Source organism: Cloeon dipterum, chromosome X, assembly GCF_949628265.1.
Source record: "Cloeon dipterum chromosome X, ieCloDipt1.1, whole genome shotgun sequence".
Lineage (NCBI taxonomy): Eukaryota > Metazoa > Arthropoda > Insecta > Ephemeroptera > Baetidae > Cloeon > Cloeon dipterum.
Window position 1 is genome coordinate 3,285,266 of NC_088790.1, and position 22,308 is coordinate 3,307,573.

The following is a 22,308-nucleotide window of genomic DNA, read 5'->3' on the forward strand; positions in this document are numbered from 1 at the left end:
GACGTTGCTTGGAGACGGATTACGCCCTCTAATGATGAGGGTGCTGCTAATGCCAAATCCTCCGGCCTTCTTTTCCTTTCCCTACGTGTTAGCCAGATAGAAAGAAAAGCTCTGTGCGGTGTTGGTTTCCTGGTCTGCGTTTCACTCCTGGTGAGCGCGAGGCGCGTTTCATCGATCATGCAGAACGTTATACATGGCACGAAAGTGTCACACGCCTTGTTTGGAGTTGGAGGGACGGATATGGAAGGAGCACCAAATCATAATGCAAATTCGACGTGCACCGCCTGCGCATATATGTGATTATTTTGCTGGGTTTGTGTGAAAATGTTTTACACGCCATCATTCATTGCGTTGGAATGACCTACTTATGCTTTTTTCTTTCAAGAAGCACTACAAGAATAAAAGAACGAGCAGAATTTTCCTTCTCGAAATGCAGCGAGGCATAATTCTTGCAACATGTGCAGATAAGTGGACTGACGTTTAATATAAAAAGTCTCGTTGCTTCCCCGATATTGTCACCCCGAAGATTAAAACTCGTCGCGCTCGATTCGTTATTTGGCAAGAGCCCGACACACTGTACTGTGCGCCCGAGTCATTAAAAACAAGTGTCTCTTTCCATTGAGCCTGTGTAAAAATTGCGCAAAACACTGTACATTAGAGTTGTTGAGCAGAAGTCACGCTCTCTCAATTAGGAGAATTCTCTTTATGGTGTAGAGCTCGTGTCGCTCTTCGCTCCTAGGGCAGCTCACGCTCATTTCCCTCTTCCCTCAGTGCTGATGTTTTTTTTTCATTTTTCTGCTGGAAGTGAAAGAGAACAGTGTCCCCAAAATAAGCTATCCTATTTTATTAATCCCAGGGATCCAAATTTTAATATTATGAAACCTCTGCGGCCGCTATATCGTAAAAATGTAAACATGTCTAAATTAGCATACGATAAATACGCGCAGGCTGAGTGTAATGGCAGACTTGAAGCGCATCCAGTGTAACAACACTAATTCCTGTTCCGAAAATCCCTGATTTAACCAGGCAGAGTGCCGCTCCCCAGGGGGTTCTCATGCGTAAGCGATTTGCCATCAGCAAACCAGCCGTATGCGACCCTATCACGGTTTCGCTTGCTTTGCGTAAAATTAATGAAACAACAGTAAATCGGATCTCTGTCTCTGCTCCCCTTCTTCATCATACGACTGCCTGCTGTTATTTTATGCCGCACTTTTATCGCCTCTTGCACTTTCAATTTGGTGTTTTTATTTGTTGCTCCGCTCTCTGGCACACTTTGCGCGCGGGAGCAACTCTTGAGCGGATTTCGCCAAGTACCCTTTTTGTGCTGACTTAATTTTGCGGCGGGAAATAAATTTTATTGCCACTCGCAACATAAATATGTCAAGGCGATTGCAATATGGCGCAAATACGAGATAACAGTTAATATTATTTGCGCCAGCTTTTTACTATTCTCGGCGAGCACCAGCCATTCATCCAGCTGGCCAGGGCCAACTGAGATAGAGACACTCTCTCTTTGTTTCGTCCCCTTAAGTGGGTCTGTGCGCGTGTCGTTGAATTTGATAATATGGCAATCGAGGGGCGGGGGCCACTTCATAAATTTTAAACACGTCCTGCAATAAAAACTTGTTACTGCTGAAGCTCGAATTATAAGTTGCGCGGCCGATTCACTCAGTTGATTATTCAAAATTCGGTGTAAACGTAAAAAACCGTTACTTTAGCAGATTTTGGTCTTGGTCTTTACTTATAAAGTGCCACAAGGACGCCGGAAACTAATCAGAGAAGGGACCAGTTCTCTCTTTTTGGCCAAATCGAGACAGCAGCGCCACGGCGAGAGCCAGCGAAAGCAAAAAGACAGGCGATACGTCGATTTTATTTTCTTCTGGCGTTTCCAGGCTCAAGTTAGCTATGGAAATCCATTTTTTAGTTTCAATCGATTCCTGAGGGTCGGATAAGCCCAATCACTCGGTTTATAATTCGACACGAAGTACAAAAAATCAGCAGAAACGTAAAAACCGTTATATCGGCGGTTTTTGGTTAGAAGAAGAACGCCGGCGACCAATTAGAGAAGATAGCGGTTCTCTATGATTGGACGTATAGATCGAAACGGCAGCACCACCAGTTACTAGACTTGTCACTTCTCTCGGCTGTCGTTGTGGCGCTGCTGTCTCGATCTAGCCAATAAGAGAGGACCGCTCCCTTCTCTGATTGGTTCTTGTTCAAACAAAAAACCGCCAAAATACCGGTTTGTACGTTTCCTTCGGCTGCCTAACTCAATCGGGCCCTCAGCAATCGATTGGCACTGTCCAAAATGAAATTCCTCTACTTTTTTGTAAGCCCAAGTTCAACATTCCTTTTCACAGTTCTCTTGCTCTTTTACCCTACCCTCTCTGAATGCGAGTACAAAGTGAACAACTAGGATCACCGACTTGGAAAGACCCCAGGAGTCGGATTCCTCTTGAAGCGTGTCTGATCGCACTTGAGAAGTGTCCAAAGTCATCCTTTCCGCCAACAAAAGATTCTTCTTCGTCTTTCCGTGTTGCGGCTGCTGCTGGAATATTTCCAAGAGGTGTGCAAGTCGCGACCGTTTTATTTACCAGTTGCATGTGCCGCGCCGCTTTTGTTCAAGCGTAATGCACTCGCGCCGCAAGTTGCAGCGAAGTTTCACTCGGCGAATTCAATTAAATGCGGCAGAGGCGGCGGGTGGAGACGTTGTTTCTTGAATTGGGAGCAAACAAATGCGGCGCTAACTCGCAGTGCACTTTTGCTTGCAGTCGGCGAATAATAAAGCCGGCATGTATTGTGCTGTGCACGGGGTTGGAAACTTTGTGAAAGAGCACTTGAGCAGGATAAAAAAAAAACAAAGCACAGCGGCTTTTTGTTGGCTAACACTCGCTTATTGAAAAATGCATGCCTTATCTTTGTGGCTAAACAGACGGCACCTGGCGAATTTAAGAAAAGGCTTTTATCGACTCGGCTGGGAAATAAATATGTACTAGTACTTTCTCCCCCGTCTGCACACGCGACTGTACTTATTACGAAATAATTTAAATGCGTCACGGGGCGAAACGCATAATATGTACTGTGAAGCATGCAACGTTGCCGCCAGATTCCGATCGAGCGTTTGTCCACGTATCACGCAGGGAATCGGCCCGCCGACCTAAATATGCGCTGCTATATGGAAATACAAATGTTTACATAAATCAATGTGCTAATGGGAATCGCAGTACTCCATTAATATTTGAGCATTGATTTACGTCACGAAGTGGTCGCTAGAAAGTTTAAAATTTTACTACCGCCGAATATCAGCACAAGCAATAAAAAACTTAAGTGATTTTATTACGAACGGTCGCATGGTAAAAATACATTTCCAGCAATCCTCCAACCTGCACTCTGAGCGACGGGAGACGGAAACTAATCCCATATAAAGTAGAGTTTCCTTCGAAATGGACTTGGCTGCAGATTTATCTCGACTGCCACAAAATCGGGCTAAATGAAATGCCGTCGCGCGCGCAGTGTATTATTTCGTCCTGACGCAGAGAGAGTGCAGGAGCTCCCGTCTCCCGTCCAAGCAGCGGAGAGTTATTGGGTGACTGGGTCACACAGATGAAAATGCATTAAATCGATCAGGACTGGCTGGCTGGCTGGCTGCTTTGCATTCCGACTCTCTGCAGGACGAACGTTTGCAGCTCCTCCGCTCGAACCTCCAACGCTATGTACTAGAGGCGTCGTCAACCGCCGGCTGCACTCGTACAAATGAATAAAGTACATGGCCAGCGCACACAAAACGTTATTTTCCGGCCAGCTGGGTTTCCCCGAGTGCAAGTGGTGCTCACACATGCGCTTAATTAGCGGACGGAATGCTAATTAGACTCGTTAATCACTAACAAATTAGTCATCCGGCCGGTGTTTCGCTCCGGTTGGATTGGCAAACGCATACATATTTGCCCATTGGTCGATCGATCAGCCGCGCTGTGGCCTTTTTGAACAGCAATTAACGCTATATACACGGGGATTAGTAATCAAATTGCCAAAAACAATTTATCCGCTCGGGAATATATTGCCCGGCAGCAGTTTAAACTTTATGAAAACGTGCGCTGACGATTTTTTTGTTGGCTGCCAGCAGGGAAAATTCAATTTCGCTGAATGCATGCTCGGCAGGCGTGTGGCGGCGGTATACGACGGTGGAGATGTACGAGAGCTATACAAATTTTTCCGTGCTCTATGATACAGGCAGACGTGCGAGAATGTAAATTGTCGGAAAGAAATGTGCGTGTAGTTTGCCTCCGAAGACTTCGGAGGCGAGTTATTGCTGTCCTCCTGTGCGCGCGTTCGGCGCATTTGACGCAGGGCCAAAACTTTCTTATTTATTTCGCTATGTGTGCGAGACAATATAGTACTCTTGCCAGCAAACTTTCCTTATAGACTTGTCTAATTTTGACTGGAAAGAGGGATGGAACGAGCAGTTGATTTGAGAAATTATTATTTCACGTGGAGTATTTTTAATGATTTTTAGATAAATTCCTGTGCAGTAGAGAAAGAATGTTTAGTGAAAATAGTAGCTCCGATCGTCTCATTGTAAATTTAAGCAGGATTGATGCTGCAAAATCCTGGAAAATTCTTGTTGCCAATGCATGCACTCATCCCTTTGGATTCAATTGAAGCCAAAATTGGTTGTAAAAAGTTTTGAGAAAAGTGGCTGCAAAGTTAGAATGCTTTCCAAATGGCGAGGACTTTCTCCTTTCTTGAAATCCTATTTTATTTCACACCAAAGAGTTTCCTTAAAAGGATTCACACGCTGTTGGACAGATTTCGACGAGAGAAATCGAAATCTGCCAAGAAAATGTGGTCAAGTGCTGGGAATTTTAGAGAAAATTTATAAAAATTAAGAATTTTTACTGTAGCAAGATCCTTCTTTGTAGAACAAATTTTGTATCAATAAATATAATTCAATTGTCGCCCTGTATAAATCCACTTAAAACCGTCGTAAGATGATTTAAACAACCCCTTACTGACGTAGAAATGCAACAGCATTGTCGAGAGAATTCATTTCGAAGAGCTACTGCGCCAATCCACGTGGGTGACCTCTTGCTCAAGTGCAAAAGCAATTTCCAGGTAATCCTTTTCCAGGCTGGCACGTCAGAGAAATGTTCGATACAGCGACACATTCAAATAACCAGCTACTGCATAATTTTTGCAATCGACTGAGAAATTTGCTCTCATTCACTCAATCGATCCGCAGTGAGGCTCAATTAGAGTGTAAAAAGTTGAGCTCAATGAAGCGCAAAAAGAAAAAAAGTCTAGTTTTTTTTTTTTATTAAAATGCAGTGCGCACTAAGAAGCATGGGAAATTCTGCGCTCGTCGCCAAAGGAATTAAATTTGCTGCTCGCCCGCTCTCTCACTCGCTCGCTTTTTCTGCAGGCGTGATGCTGTTATGACATTGCGAGTGTCATTATGTACTTTAATAATAATAAACACCAACAGCCGAGTTGCGAAATTGAACTGGCTTGCAGCGGAACACAGTGGTGCAGAATAATAATAAGCTGCTGGCAGCTCGAGCTGCCGCTATCTGCTCTTGATCATTTCCGTGCACCAGCGGAGAGCAGAGAGGGTCTATCCTTCAGCGCTGTTCGCAGCTTTTCTCAGACAAATCTAGACTCATGCGCCATACGGGCAGTGAAGTGATTTGGAAAGCGTTTTCCCTACTTGAAAAAATCAAATTATGGCCGAAAATTGATTTTTGTTTGAATCGCTGCTTTTGCACAATGTAAATGGTATTCTCTTGTAAATTTGAATTTCTTCTTTCACATCAGTCAGTTAGAATCACTCACAATCAGTCGACAATTCGATACAACGTGCTGTAAATTGGCGGATTTTGGTCTGAACCTACCAATCAGAGAAGGGAGCGGTTCTCTGATTGGCTAACGCTGGTATGAAATCGAGACATTAGCGCCACAGCGACAGCCAGCGAAAGCAACCAGAAGCCTGATTCGGTTTGGCGCTGCTGTCTCGATCTCGTCAATCAGAGAGATCCGATCCCTTTTTTGATTGGTTGCTGGCGTTCTCCAAAAACCGCCAAAATAGCGGTTTTTACGTTTTCACTGATCGTGTTGGATTGTCGACCAAGTAATTCTGGTTTCTATCCTGTTTATGTCAAAAAAGAAATTCCAGTGCTACTTTAAATACATATATTATTTATGGAGGTAAAAAATAAATATCCCATCAAACCTCCCCAACGATCGTGAATAATGTTCGTGACTCTGTTTTTTCTTTATTGTTCTTGTACGGAGAAACTTTCTAGTTTAGTTGAGCTATGAAATCTGTTTGTTGATATCTTTCCGTCGTTCAAAAAGCACTTAAAAAAACAGAGCGTATAATATATAGATCTCTACTCCGAGGAAAAAAATGGCATTGCTCGGACGACGGAAGAGAGTTAAATGTATCGATGGTTCTCCTTCTTAGAGCGCCAGCCCCAGTTCTGCGAGTCGGGGAGCTGGCGAGAGAGATTTGTCTGTCAAAGAATGATGCCGCCGGAATGTGGTCAATTACTAGCGGCAGTGTTTTGCCTGGGTCGCTACAATATATTTTTTCGGCGGCGGGCGGCGCCTCGCGTCTTTGCTCCGGAGCCGCCGAGCTAGCGGGCGGCCAGCGCCAGGCAAAAGGAGAAATCCAATTGCTGGCTGGCACCAGCAAGTGGGGTGCGTCATAAAGCACGCCGACGACGACTTTAATGAAAATAACCACAATGGCACTGAAAGTTGCTCGCACTCCTCACTTTTTCGTACATCATTTTTTGCACTTTTCCTCCTCGTGCCAGCTCTTAAAAGTATTTATAAAAGCCTTTCGCCCGCCGCTTACTGCTTAACGCACGCGCTCGCTCAGGTTTGCCTGGCAAAGGGCGAAATGAGAAATTTAATCGTGTAGAGCAGGAGATGAAATGTGTGGGAACTTCAAAGGTGCGGCTACAAATCTTCCGAGAAAACTAAATTAGAAACACATGAAACCCAGTTAATGAATACGATTCCAGGAAACACTACTTGACGCTCCCTTTCATACTCTTTCTACATCCACAAGAAAAAAAATATATATTTGCTGCGCACTTTCAGTAATACCTACTGTGCTGAGAATGTTCCACCCAACAGTTTTGTTCCAAAAACCGTAAAATAGACTTGCGTGACTCGGACCGAAAGTATTACACGGCGATAAAGATCTCAATCTGTAAATGCCCGACAAACACACAAAAATCTGAATGTTTGCGAACGCACGTGAATTTTATGCCTCATCAAACACCAATCACATTGAAAGCTGGGATTCCTCGCTATGCAGTGGGTGATAAATGCGCGGCTGACGCAGACTGGATTGCGCAACGGCAGTGGGGAAAAACGACAAACTGGAATTACTGTTTATGCCGAAGTGTCGGCCGGTCGAAATAGGTCACAGCTGATGAGCTGGGCAAAAGTTTGCTCGCTCCGGCAGAGAAGAGAGTTCGCTAAACAGAACAGTGTCATATAAAGCACTTTTAACAAGCTGTAAATTTTATATTACATACAGGAGTGAAAGTTGGTTGGCTGGTTGCACCCTGGGCTCTCGCTCTTGATCCTCGCTCGCGCTGCCTGCACGAGTCGTGTTTATTTTAGCGCAGATACATTTACAGTGTGCACGGAGCGCGCGCGAGCGAGCTCAAGAGCGTTTTCTGAAGACCGGCTAGCTAGTTCATCCGTGGCGGCAACTTTTGTAAAATTATTCCGGCCTGCACGGCAGCGAACGAAAAGTAGAAAGTGCTCAAGCAAGCTGTTTGCAGATGGGAGATGGATGAATTCATTCTCTCTATCCTGTTGCGAAATAAAGTCAGCAAACTTCCAACACGTGTCGATCAATATTTAAATTATTTATGGCACGTTTCACAAGCGCGGCTTTGCCATAAACAGTGATTGTTTGAACAGATTGTCGCGGCTCCGTGTTGATGGCTTAACCAAGCAAAGAATGTGACACTTTCATTAACTGCGGAATTGTTTTTCGACTGGTACTGCAAGCTAAAAAGACATTATTTGCTTTTTAATCTCTTTTTGGGGATTTTATTTATGTTTTTCACAAGAATTTACTTCTCTCGATATATTTTCGCGCGTTCTGACTCGCAAAAAATATAACATAATACAACCACCGGCCAATCAGAACGTCAGCAGTCCTCCGCTGTGTGAAAAAAGTCGCATCACTGATTCTTGCTCGTCTTAATTGTGTCTGTTTTAATCAAAATCAATAAAACACAACATGTAATTAAGGCTACAGCTTATGCCATGTCTTGCTGTGTGCTTGATGTACATTCTGCCAATCCGTGAAGTGGATTAGGCGACAACAGGCAGGCCGGCCGTAAAATTCAATGTCTAAATTATAAAATACGGAGCGTGCGACACACTTCTTAGGAGAGCTATCGCCACTCTAGGCACGATGCCAGACAAAGAATTGCCGTTTTATAAAGAAAGGACAAACTGCTGGCCCCGCAGCTCGCTGGAGTCGCCCGACAGACACAAACAATTCAACAACTCGTCCCGTTTTAACAACTTTCGCCAGCGGAAATTGCATTGTAAACCAATGTTTCCCAGACGTATTTCAATTCCACACAACTTTACACGTGCTGGCCGAGAGAGAAAAATGAGCAACACGGATTGAAGCTGCTTTTCAGGCTCGACGCAAATCAATTCGTCGGCACTCCTATTTACCTTCCAACTTACTTCTCAGAAGGGTGAACGAGGTCTGTGCCGTTTTGTGCCGCGATTCGCCGTCTTTTTATTCAACGCTGACATGGCAGTGTGTATTCGAGAGCAGCATTCCGCCGTTTGACAGGCCCTAGGGGTGGTTTATTTGGTGCCAGTCTCCTTAAAAGCGGCTGTCGCGGCCTGAATAATAATTTATTTATTCACACCGCGCCTCCTCCCGTCCAATTGGCACTGCCGCGTCGCGCAATTAGGCTGCCGCCGTCGTCGAATTCATGGAGGAAAAAACGCAATTTACTATTTTTATCTCGGCGCCGGCGTGTGCCAATCATATTGCCACTAATAAGGCGTCGCACTCACCTGTTGCCCTCGATATATAATATAAAGCGGAAAAAGCGCGCGTCGCGCAGGCGGGCAGAGGGCGGACGGGACGCAGCCCGGCCAGCCAGCCCGCCAGCCAGCCTCCCCTTGTCATCACGCGTCTCTGATCAGACGCCTTGAACGCCCGTCTCGCTTATTTCCACGCCGCCGGACCCACAATCAATTTGCGACGAGCTGACTTGAAGTGCAAATCGAGTGGAACTACACCAAACACGCAGCAGAACGCCCACACGCTGATGAATCGACGCGTAATTGCGGTCGGCACCGTCCGCCCTCCCTTAGTTTGTTGACGAGCATGTCGGTGCCGGCACAACTGCGGCCCCTGCCTTTTTTGCCAGCTTGACGTGCGTCACTGCGAGCGAGTTTAAGCACCGACCGGCGCTTGACTCTGTTACGTTAAGATTGGCTGCAAGTAAACCCTCAAACTTCTTCTGGTAATGGGGCAAGAAGAGCGTCCATCCCTGCAGCTAACCGCTAAATCCTCACTTCGCCTACATCACAATCTCGAAAGGGAGACAAAGAGTGTGGCCTGTGCAGGGTCGGGATTTTCAGTATAATGTATTGTTCTTATTTTGGTGAAAGCCGAGTCTATTCAAGCTGATGATGATAAGATCGTGTAAAAAAAGGGTTAAGAGATCTATATAGAGCCCTGCTATTTTTTTATATATAGGCAGTTTATTTGTTGTAAATGACTGTGGTGTATACTTAAGTATATGGCACTTGAACTTCATATTTGATAGCGACAGTCAGTAATCGGTTTGTGTTAGGCAGAATCTCTCAAGTGGAATTCGACATGACGTGCCGAAAATAGGCAGAAAAGTAAAAAAAAGTTTCTAGGGCGGTTTTTGGTCTGAACATAACTACAAGAGTACAAGAACGTCGGCGACCAATCAGAGAAGGGAGCAGTTCTCTATGATTGGCCACATTGAGACAGCAGCGCCACAGTGACAGCCAGTCTAGATTCTGGCTGACCTGCCTTGTCTCTGTGACTCTGCTGACTCGATCTGGCAAATCAGAGAGAACCACTCGCTTCTCTGATTGGTTGCCAGCGATTTTGTTCAAACGGATAACCACCAAAATAACGGTTTTGACGTTTCCGCTGATTTTTGGCACGTTGAATCGAATTAAAAAGCGATTGATTAGGCTTTCCAAACTATTTAGACCCTCAGAAATCGATTTACACTCTAAAAAATGGAATTCCAGAGCTAATTTAAGCCTAGAAACGTCAGAAAAATAAAATCGACACATCCCGTCTTCTTGCTTCCGTCGACTGTCGCTGTGGCGCTGCTGTCTCGATTCGGCCAATAAGAGAGAACTGCTCCCTTCTCTGATTGCTGGTTGCCGGCGTTCTTGTGGCACTTTTTGTTAGGTACAGACCAAGACCAAAATCCGGGATTTACGTTTCCACCGATTTTCGAGTCAACTGAGTGATTTGGCCGCATAATTTTTAATTCGACCCTCAGCAATCGATTGACACTGAAAAAAATTAAATTCCGATGTTTCTTTAAGTTTGTACTGCAGGTTCGTGTTTAAAATTCGACGGTTGCCTAAAAAAACATCGCAATTTATGGGGTGGCCTAGCTCAATTCATCCCTCAGGAATCGATTGAAATTTACAGAAAACAATTTCTTTAAATTAAAAACCATTGGAGAACTCTTTTAAATATACTAAATAGTTTATTCACCTGGTTAAAGTGGGACAAAATCAAAGGAAGGAAGGAAAATGGATGACCCAAAAACGTCAACATGCAACGCATTACAAAAGGCAACTCAACAAATGAGGTAGTTCACAAAACGCACGATGAAGAAACTGTGACACTTGCGACAAAAGCTCCCCTATCCTGAATGGGTAGCAAATTGCCACTTTTAGCAGCGATTCCCTCCGACGCAGAGGGCAAATGATATGCACAGCTGCCGGGCAACGCATGCACACAATGCAAAGCAGTGCGTGCTGCAGTCACGTTGCAGCAGCAGCAAGAGAGCAACACGCTGCAAATTGGCTGACGCCTTTATATTTCATAATGTAATCGCGCACACTGCGTAAGGGCGCGCAGGGGTGGCTGACTGGCGGAGAGCAGAGAACGCCATGCCAAAGCAACACGAAAGAATTTGTGCAGCCTCTTGAGCTAGATTTATTGCACGCGGCGAATGTGGAGCTCGCTGCGGATCCCCCGCAGGAATTAAAGCGAGTGTAAACACCGGATAATGACAGCATTTTTCAGCAGGCAAAGAATTTAATCTATGCCTGCGCCTGCTTTAGCGCAGAGCGGCGCTGCGCACAAAATTTGCAAGTGGAAAATGATGTCTCCTCCGGAAAAGTTGCTTCTGCGCTTGACTGCGTGCGTGCGTGTGTGTGTGTGTCTCTTCGCGGCGGCTAAAGTTAATTTTGGCCGAGGAGAAGATTGCGGACCTTTCAGCAGGTACAAGAGAGATTAGCCCTCGCACACAATTTCGTATTCGAAGCGACCGCAAAGTCGGCCGACTTATTCTGCTCGAGCGCGGCGGAAAAGGCATTTAAGGCCCGCCGGCATCAAATATTTACAAACACACCGGCTGAATGAAAATTTGCAAGAGTGCGCGCGCCAACCCCTCGACGCTGGAGCTGCTGACGTCACTTTGCGGCGGCGATATTATCATATAAGTACGTGCATTAGGTGTTGATGAAACAGACTCAATCTGCGCCAGCATCTTTTCTTCTCCTGCATATATTTCTCTCTCTCTCTCTCTCACTGCTGAGCCAGTGTCGAAGTCGACGAAGCGGTCCCAGCAGTCCAAAATTACAGTCGCGCGAGCTCGAATCCCGCCCCCGTTCCCTCAGGGCGACGCGTTGCCTTTTGTTTTTGCCGGCCTCGCAGATTTGCATCTCATTTGCATTCTGAACCAGGAATGTTTTGCCAAACGGAATGTGCCACAAGCTCGGCTTGTTATTTATTTTGGCATTTTGTTTGCGAAATGTGACGCGACTAAATAAAAAAGAGCAACACAGCTTTGATGAGGTCTCTGCGGGATTTTTTTGTCGCCCGTCGTGAAATCATGAAAATCGCACCTGCATGCAAAAATAATCGCGTGTGTGTATTTTAAGGAGAATAAGTTTAGTTATTTGGCTATTTAATTTTAATTTGCCAATTGCATTCAGTGAAATATCCGCGTGTTTCTGTTTCTTATTTTTAAAATAAGATAAAAAACGATTCTCACGAGTTAACCGTTGGAAAAATACTGAACAATTTTGAAAATTTTGCAATTTTCACGCATCGAAAATCGCGTTTACCATATCCTCTGCGAAAAGCGAAAGAGAGCGTAATTTTGAAATGGAGTCGTGGTTAATTAGATAAGGAAGACAAGACACTTGTCGCAAAGCGCGGGAAAATCGTAAAATTTGACATTTTAACTGAGAATTTGCGGGAATTTTGAAATGGGACCACAGTTCCCTGGAACATTTTAAGAATAAAGAAGTGGCATGCGTCACAAAGTGCAGGAAAATCGTAAAGTCTAACGTTTTGACTGAAAACTCGTGGGAATTTTGAAATGGGGCCGTGGTTCCCCGGAAAACTAAAAAATAATCCTTGCTCATGTTGCGAAGGGCGGGAAAATCGTAAAAATGTTACATATTTACTGTGAGAATTCGCGGAATACTAAAAATGGGGCGTGGTTCCTGGAAAAATTGAAGAATGAAGGCGTGGCATGAGTCATGTAGCGCGGGAAAATCGTAAAAAATCCCGTGGGAATTTTGAAATGGGGGCGTGGTTGCCACGGCTCCCCGGAAAATTACCCAAATTACCATTGTACATGTTATGAAAAGCGCGGGAAAATCGAAAAATTCACATGTAAGGGAGAATTCTCGGGAATTCTGAAACAAGGGCGTGGTTCCCTGGAAAAATGAAGAATAAAGGCGTGGTATGCGTCATGAAGCGCGGGAAATTTTAAAATTTGACATTTTAAACGGTTTACTGGTTCAGCAGAAATAATTGAAATTAATTAACTTTCAAAATGCGTGAAAACTCACGATTGAGAGACAGAAAAAAACATCAATTTTCCGTTTTCCGTATCCACCTGATTTAGTCTAACTTGGTGTTAAAATATCGACCACTTCGATTAGGCATGCAAAATTAGCAAAGGTGCTGGCGTTGCGAAGGAAAAAACGCCGGTGACATTTGCATTTGCACACACTCACACGGACAGCAAATCTCGCTGCGGGGGTGTGTCAAGCGGCTATAAATTGCACCACCCTTGGGCCATAATCAGGTCATAGAGACATCAATTTCACACCCCCATTGAGCACGGACTGAATGACACATGACTGCTGTTCGTTTATTTTAGCCTCTCTCTGCGCTCTCTGCTGCAAATCACTCTGGGACAGAAAACTGTTTCACTGCTTTTTCATGTACTTTCAACCCTCCCACGCGCCGGAATATCGACTCCACCCTCCTATTCATCATTAAACACCTCTCGTCGGATTTTGAAAATAAAAAGAGCGCTCTTTGTGGAGCTTTTATTTTGCCAGAGGTGGAATTGAAATTCGATTGCGTTTCACGGCTTTGATCGGATTTGCCATTCGGCGAACGCGTTTCGCGTCTCTCATGCAACAATTGGCCGCGCACAGCCGTGATTTCATTATAATCGCCGAGCGCGTGTGTGTTCGCAAATAGTCCATTTGCGGTCAGCATATTAATTCAGTCTTGTTTTTCACGGCGCAAACTTTTCACAATTTTGCTGCTGGCAATCAACGAAATTCGCAGTCGTTGGAACCAACTGTTACTGCCACTGGCAGACGGTTTGGCGGCGCTGCATATCATTAAAGTCGCGCACTGGAGGATGCGAACGCCATAAAATTTTACTCAGCCAGTCAGCCATTGCATTTGAAGCGATAAATTTCACTTTCGCGCCAACGTTTTCAACGCGCGCGCCGCCGACGTTAAAGGGGCTGCGATAGCTCTTTGTGAAATTGACTTCCCAGCCGGCCGTTTTAATACAATTACCTGGAGCTGCGGAAATCCAGTTTAGAATTTTCGCATATATAGTCGCTACATGATTCACAGAGGCTTACTTTGTCGGATGAATAATGTGTCCGATACTTACTCGGATGAAAAGAGTGGCTTTTGCTTCGCTATCTCGATGATAAATTACGCGTTTTGACGTTTGGGAATAAAAAGTTGTGCCTGTGCCTGTAGATGAGATAAAATGTGTAATTACGTAAATCCGTCTTTGATTTTGTCATTGATGCCTTCAAGCGATTATAAATGGATTTTATCGCTTCAAAAATAGTCCATTAATCGGTGTCTAGCACGAAATAATCTGTTTACTAATCGATCTTGGGGAGTGATCAGTGAAATAGTCGCTTGTATCTCTTCCATTTGAAACGATAAAAATAGCCGATTTCCTCTCGCGTTGACTGTTTGAAAAATGACTGAATTGTGCAATTTTGATATCAGAAAACACATTTTTACCGTGAGCAACGACCACTGGAAGAGGGCGTAGCTCGCGGGAATTTTGAAATGGGGGCGTGGAGATCAGGTAATTAAAAAATAAGGTGTGGCACTTTGTGCAGAGCGCGGGAAAATAGAAAAATTTGATTATTTTACCGAGAATCCGCAGAATTTTATACGGGGGTGTGGTTTTGCGTTAGTTAAAAAGAGGGCGTGGCACTTGGTGCAATTGCGGGAAAATCGTTACGTTTACGACATTTTTACTGACACTTTCAAGTTAAACCCTGCTTAAAATATCGATTAAATGGTTTACCAGAAATAATTTAAAATAATTGATTTTTCAAATTGCTTTGAAACCCTTTTTTGCCCTTTTGATGGTCATAGAAAAATAATCCCAAAATTCCCTTCTAACCAAAAACCATGAATTTCTATTTGTCTAACTCGAGTTCTTTTCTGTGTGTTTCAGTCAAGAAAGCAAGATATGTCGGAGTTCAAGGTAAGAAAGAGTATAAATGCCGATTTATTATTCCAGCGTTTATGCATTCGCCGCGCCGTGTCTCCGCGGTGAATATTTGATAAGACTGTCAGCTAGCTTTTCATAGAGGTGCGTGATGCGGTTTGATTGTGTGGCGCCCGCCGAACACGTTTCGATTCACCAAACGAGAGCTCTGGCTTTGCCGGAAAACAAACCCAGTTCGACTGCCGCCGAGCTTGTGCGTGCCACACAAGAATTTAACCCCCAAAGCCATGGATTAGCGCTTGTAAAGCAAAACCTCTCGCGTCTGCCGCCTTTCAAAGGAAAATCCGCCAAAGCCAGTTGTGAGTGTGTCCGTGCGGCCAGCCACTAATGAAAATGTTGAGACTTGTTTCACGGCTTAAAACATAAAATACTTAATATTTTATTTGGCTTACGCTTCTTGCGGGTCCTTCAATGCTTCAGACGGGCGCCTCGCGCCTGCCGTTTGGGCAACTGTCAGTTGAGACGGTGAAATTTGTTACAAGACTAAAAAATAAGTGTTGGCGCCGGCAAAACCGCAAAAAACAGTCCTCAGGTCGCGCAGCCCGCAACCTGAGGAAGGTCAATGATAGGCAAGAATGAAAAATCGCCGCCGAGTATCGCCAAATGTGCTCGTAATTACAGAAAAGCGTTAAAAACCGGCCTGGAAGCGTATCTCAGGTCGGGGTACCCTCTGAAAAAGGTCGTTTTAGACTCTATTTAGTCCTTGGATTTTGATCAGGTCGGCTCGTAATTAGTCTCAAATTGTTCCCAGATAAGTTTAACGTTGGTTAACTGTTGCGGGTTTGTCGAATTTTTTTATAAAATCGCGAGATATGGCGACCGGAAACCAGAAAAAAGAAATTTGTGACTTTTTCGAAAATTAAACCGACAAAAAATTATATATATAAAAAAAAGATTTCTTTTTTAAAATTAATTATCGTTTTATTAATTTAATATTTACATAAATTTCACCCAGATCCCATTTAATGCAATACTTTTTTTTCATAAAATTCCGAAAGTCGAAAATCTTAGCCACAATGATTCTCAAAATGTAGCTCTGCTGAAAATTTCAAAATGACGCCAGATTCGGGTTCTGTTGTAATTTTTCCCCAGAAAACATGCTAGAATGACGGAAAAACTCGACTTTGGGCCGCGGAATTGACCAAAAGACGCAGTTCTCACCTTTTTTTATTTATAGCTTACAATTGACCGGGCACAGACAAAGTTCACGCTCCCGTTGGGATTTTTCGGATCAGTCCCCTAACTACTATTGAGTCTACATTTAACTATTCATTTTGTCTTTTTTATACTATTTTATCGAAATAATTACTGGGAGAGATTTTCATGTGCGTATATTAGGCATGTCGTCATTAAAGGCAATGTCCTCTTCCTCTTCTACTTTGAAAACTCGATTCAATTTCGTCTACTCTAAAACCTGACACTTTTCGGAACTGCAGTGCGGCTCGGCTTCTCACCAGAATTCGTAAAAGCTTTGCGCCCTCCCTCGCTTCCTGTTCCGCCTGACCCTTATTTCAGCCGCTCGGGGCTGAGGAGAGCTAGCTATAGGCGCAAGGCAAAACCGCACACAGACAAAGAACGGTCGACAACGGCACACACGTGGGTGGAAAAACATTTCGCAAACCTTGGCCTCCGTAAGAGGGTGTGAAGCACTCTGACGCGCAGAGACAAAAATAAGTGCAAAGATTTATGACCCTTGAAAAATTTTGCGACTCGTTTTCCTGTGTTAGTAGCCGATTCATTTATCCCCGCGAGAGAAAAGGAGACCGAGACTGACGTGAATGGTGTGCAACCGCATACAATCGTGCAGTTTTTCTTGCATGCGCTCACGTCCTCAGTGCTGCTCGTGCCACTTGCTAGAAATATCAACTCGAACTCACTGCCCCAATCACTTCTGTTTGTATTCAGTATATTATACTTGTTGAGAAATATCGAAGAATTGCGTTGCGTTTTTTTTTAAAATATGTGTATTGAATTTAGGATGTGCATAATTTTTCTGTGAACGCTCTGATTTGGGCCATCAAAATAGCACACATTTTGTGCATTTTAAAAATCAATTTATTGATTTTTTTCTGCATAATGATCAGGATTTTATTATACAATCTCGCTGTACGAATTTTCCACACTGTATTAATCGAATAATCCGGGAAACCATGCCCCCATTTCAAAATACCCGCGATTTATCAGTAAAAACGTTGAATTTCAGGGTTTCCTGAGCTTTGAGACATGTGCTATGCCTCCTTTTAAATATTTTGCAGGGAACATATGCCCCACCCACTTAAAAATTCCTATCGAATTTCTATCGATTAAATTCCATTATTTCCCGTAAAAAGGGATCACTGATGAAACATTTGGCAAAATAATTCAACATTTCAAACCCGTTTAAAATAATTTTTGTTGCAAGACTACGATATTTTTCTATCAAAAGTCGATTAGAAAAAATTCCATTTCTTGCGTTGCAGAATATTTTTGATTTGTTTTCAAGAGAAAACGGGGGCTAGAGATTATTTGCGATTACTTGTAACTCGAGCACAATCCATCAGCTTCAGAGAAAGCAAAGCTTCGGGTCTAAAGGGGCTGAAAACCAACAAAACGCGAGTAAGTAGCTTCACTTTTGACTGCACGAAAGCTCATTAAAGGCACAGACAAACCTCATTAAACCTGGCGCGGCGAACAAATCCAGGACCAGTGGCGGCGTTGAATTACCGACGGATTAAACACGCGGACGGTGGCGGCAGCGGCGAATAATTTGATATCAAACCGCACTCCCCAAAGCACGTGTAGCGATTAACGAAAGCGCAGCAGCCGTACACAAACAAACAAATAAGGCCGACCGACGACCGACCGACCGACTGGATAATGAGCCTCTTTTACGACTTTTGTTTCAGCTGCACAATTCAACTCGTACTGCACGCTCAAGCTCCAGAATGTGAAATCCACGACTGTAACTGTGAAAGGTGCCAACCCTTGTTGGGAGCAGGATTTCCTCTTGTGAGTACTTTATGTATACGGCCGCCGCTGCGCCTGCCTGCCTGCATGCATTTTTTCTCTCACTTCTCTCTTTGTCTGCTGTGTAAGCTGCTATAGCAAATTTCGACTTTTTGTTCCCTGCAAACGGGTTTATCTTTCGCGCGCCATTGTAAAAGTTTCCACCGTGCATGAACATGCATCCTCCGGACATGCACTAAAAAGCATGAATATTGTCACGAGTCGCAAGACAAGCATGAGCTCCAGTTCTTATAAATGAAAATAATATTTCATTAATTGTTTCGAGAAATCCCAGTTTAAAACGGGAATAACACGATATTTTTAATTTTTCACGTCCAAATCTCGATTTCTAACCATCGGAATTGCAAAATCTGAATACCGTTAGGCTCATCTCAACCTCCCCTGACTAGCTGAATGGAAAAAGGGGTGCTAATCCCTCCCTCCACCCCCAAATTTTCAACCCACTGGAAGAGTAAAAACTAATTTTTATTTTCATTTAAATTAAATTTATAGTCTTAATTTTTGAAATTAAGTATAACGGAGTGTAAAAATGGTATTTTGTAATTAAAAGTATTTTTAAGCCCTTAAAGTAGTAATACAATTATTTCCTAGCTGAGGGGTTGGAAGGGATGGTGGTAAAAGTAATCCCTCTGACCCTTCAGCTGGGTAGGGGAGGTTGAAACAAGTCGAATGGTGTGGAGTTTTTGCAATTTTGATGGTTATTTGTAGCAGCAAAAAACAAAAAAAATGTAAAAAGCAGGGCTTTTTTAGGTTTAAAGTGGAATTTACTGACAGCAAAATAAAAAACCAAATCTGAAACTTTCACACAAGTTCACACATTTCATGGCACATTTTGAAAATTTCAAAATCCTATTCTATTTCAAAAATATCAATTCGATACCAAAATTAACAGTGACCTTTTCCTAGAACGTCAATTTGGTTTTTAGTTCAAATAGGCTCGGTAATTTTCATCGAGTTTGCTTTACCTCCTGCAAATTTTATCTTGTGACCCGTGAAATTTTGCATTCATTTTGAATTGGTTGAAATGATTAAAAGGTGCATGTGTGTAAGATGCAGTTTTGCTTTGAGCCAGGCACGAGATGCATCAAGTAAAAAATGTAAATACGCTCATTCAAATTTATTCATCGCCGGTTCAATTAATCTTCTCTGTCTGCGCGCTGCATTGAAATAAATAAAAACTTTGGAGCGGCAGCAGAATTCAAATTGCAATTTCGGACAAAAAGCCAAATAAAGAGTTGAATTAATTTGCATGCAAAATAAAATGAAATGAATAACAACGTCACAGTCTGGTGAATGTTTAAATATTAACGCGGCAGGAAAACAAGGATGATTAAGTATAATGTGTTGGGAGTATGCTTGGCTGCTTTTCGGGCGTGTAAATGTGTAGTGCATCGTCCATATAGTGCGACACGCGCCCTTAAATCTTAATTACGCGCTGTTGCTGTTGCAGCGAGACCAACGATGTAAACACGGGTCTGCTAATTGAAGTGTGGAGCAAAGGAATGATCTGGGACCGGGCCCTCGGCTACAACTACATCCCACTCACTGAAGTCCAGTATTCCAACGAGGTGAGTAGTCTTGAGCACAACTTTTGTCCCGCGAGACTGTCAACTTGAGAGCGCGCGTGGTTCATGATTTGGGTACGGGGCTTGCTAAACATAAGAGAGACTCTAAAAGATGCAACATGCTCAGCCCGTTTCCAAAATTCAGTTTGTTTTGCTTAACTAATGAAGTAAAATTTATTAAAGCAGAGATGGTTCCGTAATTTACTCAAAATTTTGATAAAAACGGGTATAATGGTTAGTTGTTGGATTTCTAGTAACTTTAAAAATTTTAATCTACTCAACGATGCCAATAAAAATTGTGCCATTTTAATACTTTTGCCAAAATTTTGTCATTTAATTTTCTAAAAGAATATTTTAGGAAAACTGCTTGCAGAAATGTAATGGCTTGCAGTAGAGTTTTAATTTTTTCTAAGATAGCTTTTCGTAAAATCAAGCCATTAATTTTTTGCTGGTACAAACGAGTCCCAGCTGCCCCAAATTTATTTTTACATCCTTCTCAGATTAAGTAAGCAATGAAAATGTACCAAGCACTCATCTTCAGTCTAAAATATTGATCCGAATATTATTTCCATTCAAGAGCTGATTGTTAAGCCAAAGAATTATTATTGTTTGTAAAATATCACACAAAATAATCTCACGCTTCGCCTTACAGCGAGGAAAATAACAATTTGTCTCGTAAATACAGCGAGACCCGCGGTCGTAAAAGATGATTAAAAAACTACGTATATAAAAGATACAAAAGTCGTAAATCCAGAGCTCGATTTGCACAGTCCAGTTCAGAGTGGCGCTGGGTCGACATTGCGTGTCACTTGAGGTCGAGCGCAGCCATTCAATGCCTATTAATTTCAAATGAAAACCTCTGTCTGGACGAAATAACACCCACACGTCAAGTACGGGGACAAAGGCAGGAATAAATCGGTCTCGGTGTCGAATAAGAAATTCCCTTTCAGTGCCGACTCTCGCGGGCATAAATTAAAGAAAGCCTCGCTCGCATGACTCTACGGTTTTCGGTAGTTGATGAATGCGCACTCGTTTACTAGACGTCCGCACGCACCTTTTTGTGGCATTTGAGATTACTCGCTACCATTAGCATTTTCGACGACTGCTCTGAATTCCTGATTACGTAAAATCGAAAGTATGTATGTTTATAACTCTCTACTGCTCTCCGGCGTATAACAGAAGTTACAAAGAATTTGCATGAAGAAGTTGGTTTGTTTTACACGCTCTTTACATTATGTATTAAAGAAGTTTTTATTGAAATATGAATATAAATTACTGACAAGTTTGTGCAGCAGTGTGGAAAAGGCTGAAGGAACGAAGAAATAAATTTAAAGGAAAACTGGCAAATATTTTCGCTGAGTGAGTTAATGATATTTCTCTAGTTAAATGGTTGATCAGGCTAGAAATTAAACCTTAAGTAAGGAATTTAATGCAATTTCGTCAAGGTCGTGGTTCTGGTGACGCTATGAGGAATCGGCGACGTAATTTTCTTTGTCCCTTTGTAACCAGGCAACGCTAGTACCGATATGTTATTTCATAACCAACATTAGGAGCGTATAATTTTGTTCCAATTTTGTCCATGGCATTGTCAAAGCTGAAAAATCATTCATCTTCACGTCAAAGGAACTCTGAACTCCGTATATCATTGTGGGAAAAGTATGCTTGCAATCCACCGAGCAATATATTTGACTCTCTTTGTATTTGGGAGGGTTGTGAAAGCTTTCCGACTAGCCACTTGCTGGTTTAAATCTTTCCAGAAAGCGTAAATTAATTCCCCGGGACAAATATGTCTAGAGTTTCAATAAAAGGGCAGGAACACGAGCTGGTCCTTTTCTGGACTGGGCTTCCTCTAATCAGGGGTCACCAATCCAAACCGATCGAAAAGGAGACTTCAATTATTACCAATGCGAATTTCAAGGGCACCAGTTGCAGTCGATAACAACGAATTGAAGTCTATCTAAAGAGCCAAGCACACATCGATTAGCCTATTTGAAGAGGTATATCGGTGGCGCACTCGCTGGTTTTGTTGAATTTGTATGTGCACGCGCGCACACACCGGCGCACACACCACTCGTTTGCCTCCGGTGAGCCAGGCGATGTGTTTACGGCCAAGTTGAGTGCTCTCCAAAACAGCCCCTGTGGATTTCAGTGGGCAGAAAAAAACCCGGGCAGGGACTTTTCGCAAACAGACGACCGTTGGCCAACACTGCCAGCAGAGCCTTTCCTCAATTTATGCTTATTTGGCCGTGAGTTGACTTTGCGCATAAGTCAAGCGGCTCGAGTGCCGCAGCTTGAGAGGATTCGAAAGAAGTTGCGCTCAGCCGAAATTTATTTCCACGCCGCAACTGGCCATGTCCGTGCTACTTTTTAACAAAGAGGATTACTTTCAGAGGACGGAAAAATCGTCCTCGACGCGAGCAACACGTTGAATATCATCGTCATCACACAGGCGACGAACGGCGGCTATTAATTTTCGGCGGAAACGTAAAAAACCGTTACTTTTGCGGTTTTTGGTCTGGATGTACCTAGATAAAGGTACCCCAAGAATGCCGGGGACCAATCAGAGAAGGAAGCAGTTAAAATCGAGACAGCAGCGCCATAGCGACAGCCAGTGGAAGCAAATCAAGTCAAGTTGCTGGCTGACTCCCTTGTGGCGCTGCTATCTCGAACTTGCCAATCAGAGAGGTACTTTCCCTTCTCTGCGA

General features: G+C 43.4%; 1 protein-coding gene across 3 annotated transcripts in view; it reads left to right on the forward strand.

Moving 5' to 3' along the window:
- LOC135946274 (protein unc-13 homolog A-like) overlaps positions 1-22,308 on the forward strand; it is a 46,266-nt gene that overhangs the window by 18,902 nt on the left and 5,056 nt on the right. For all 3 annotated transcript variants that reach the window (XM_065494424.1, XM_065494426.1, XM_065494425.1), the window contains exons 2-4: positions 14,979-15,008; positions 17,918-18,020; positions 19,489-19,606. In XM_065494424.1, the coding sequence (XP_065350496.1) occupies positions 14,979-15,008; positions 17,918-18,020; positions 19,489-19,606 (251 nt within the window). The remainder of the gene's footprint in view (positions 1-14,978; positions 15,009-17,917; positions 18,021-19,488; positions 19,607-22,308) is intronic.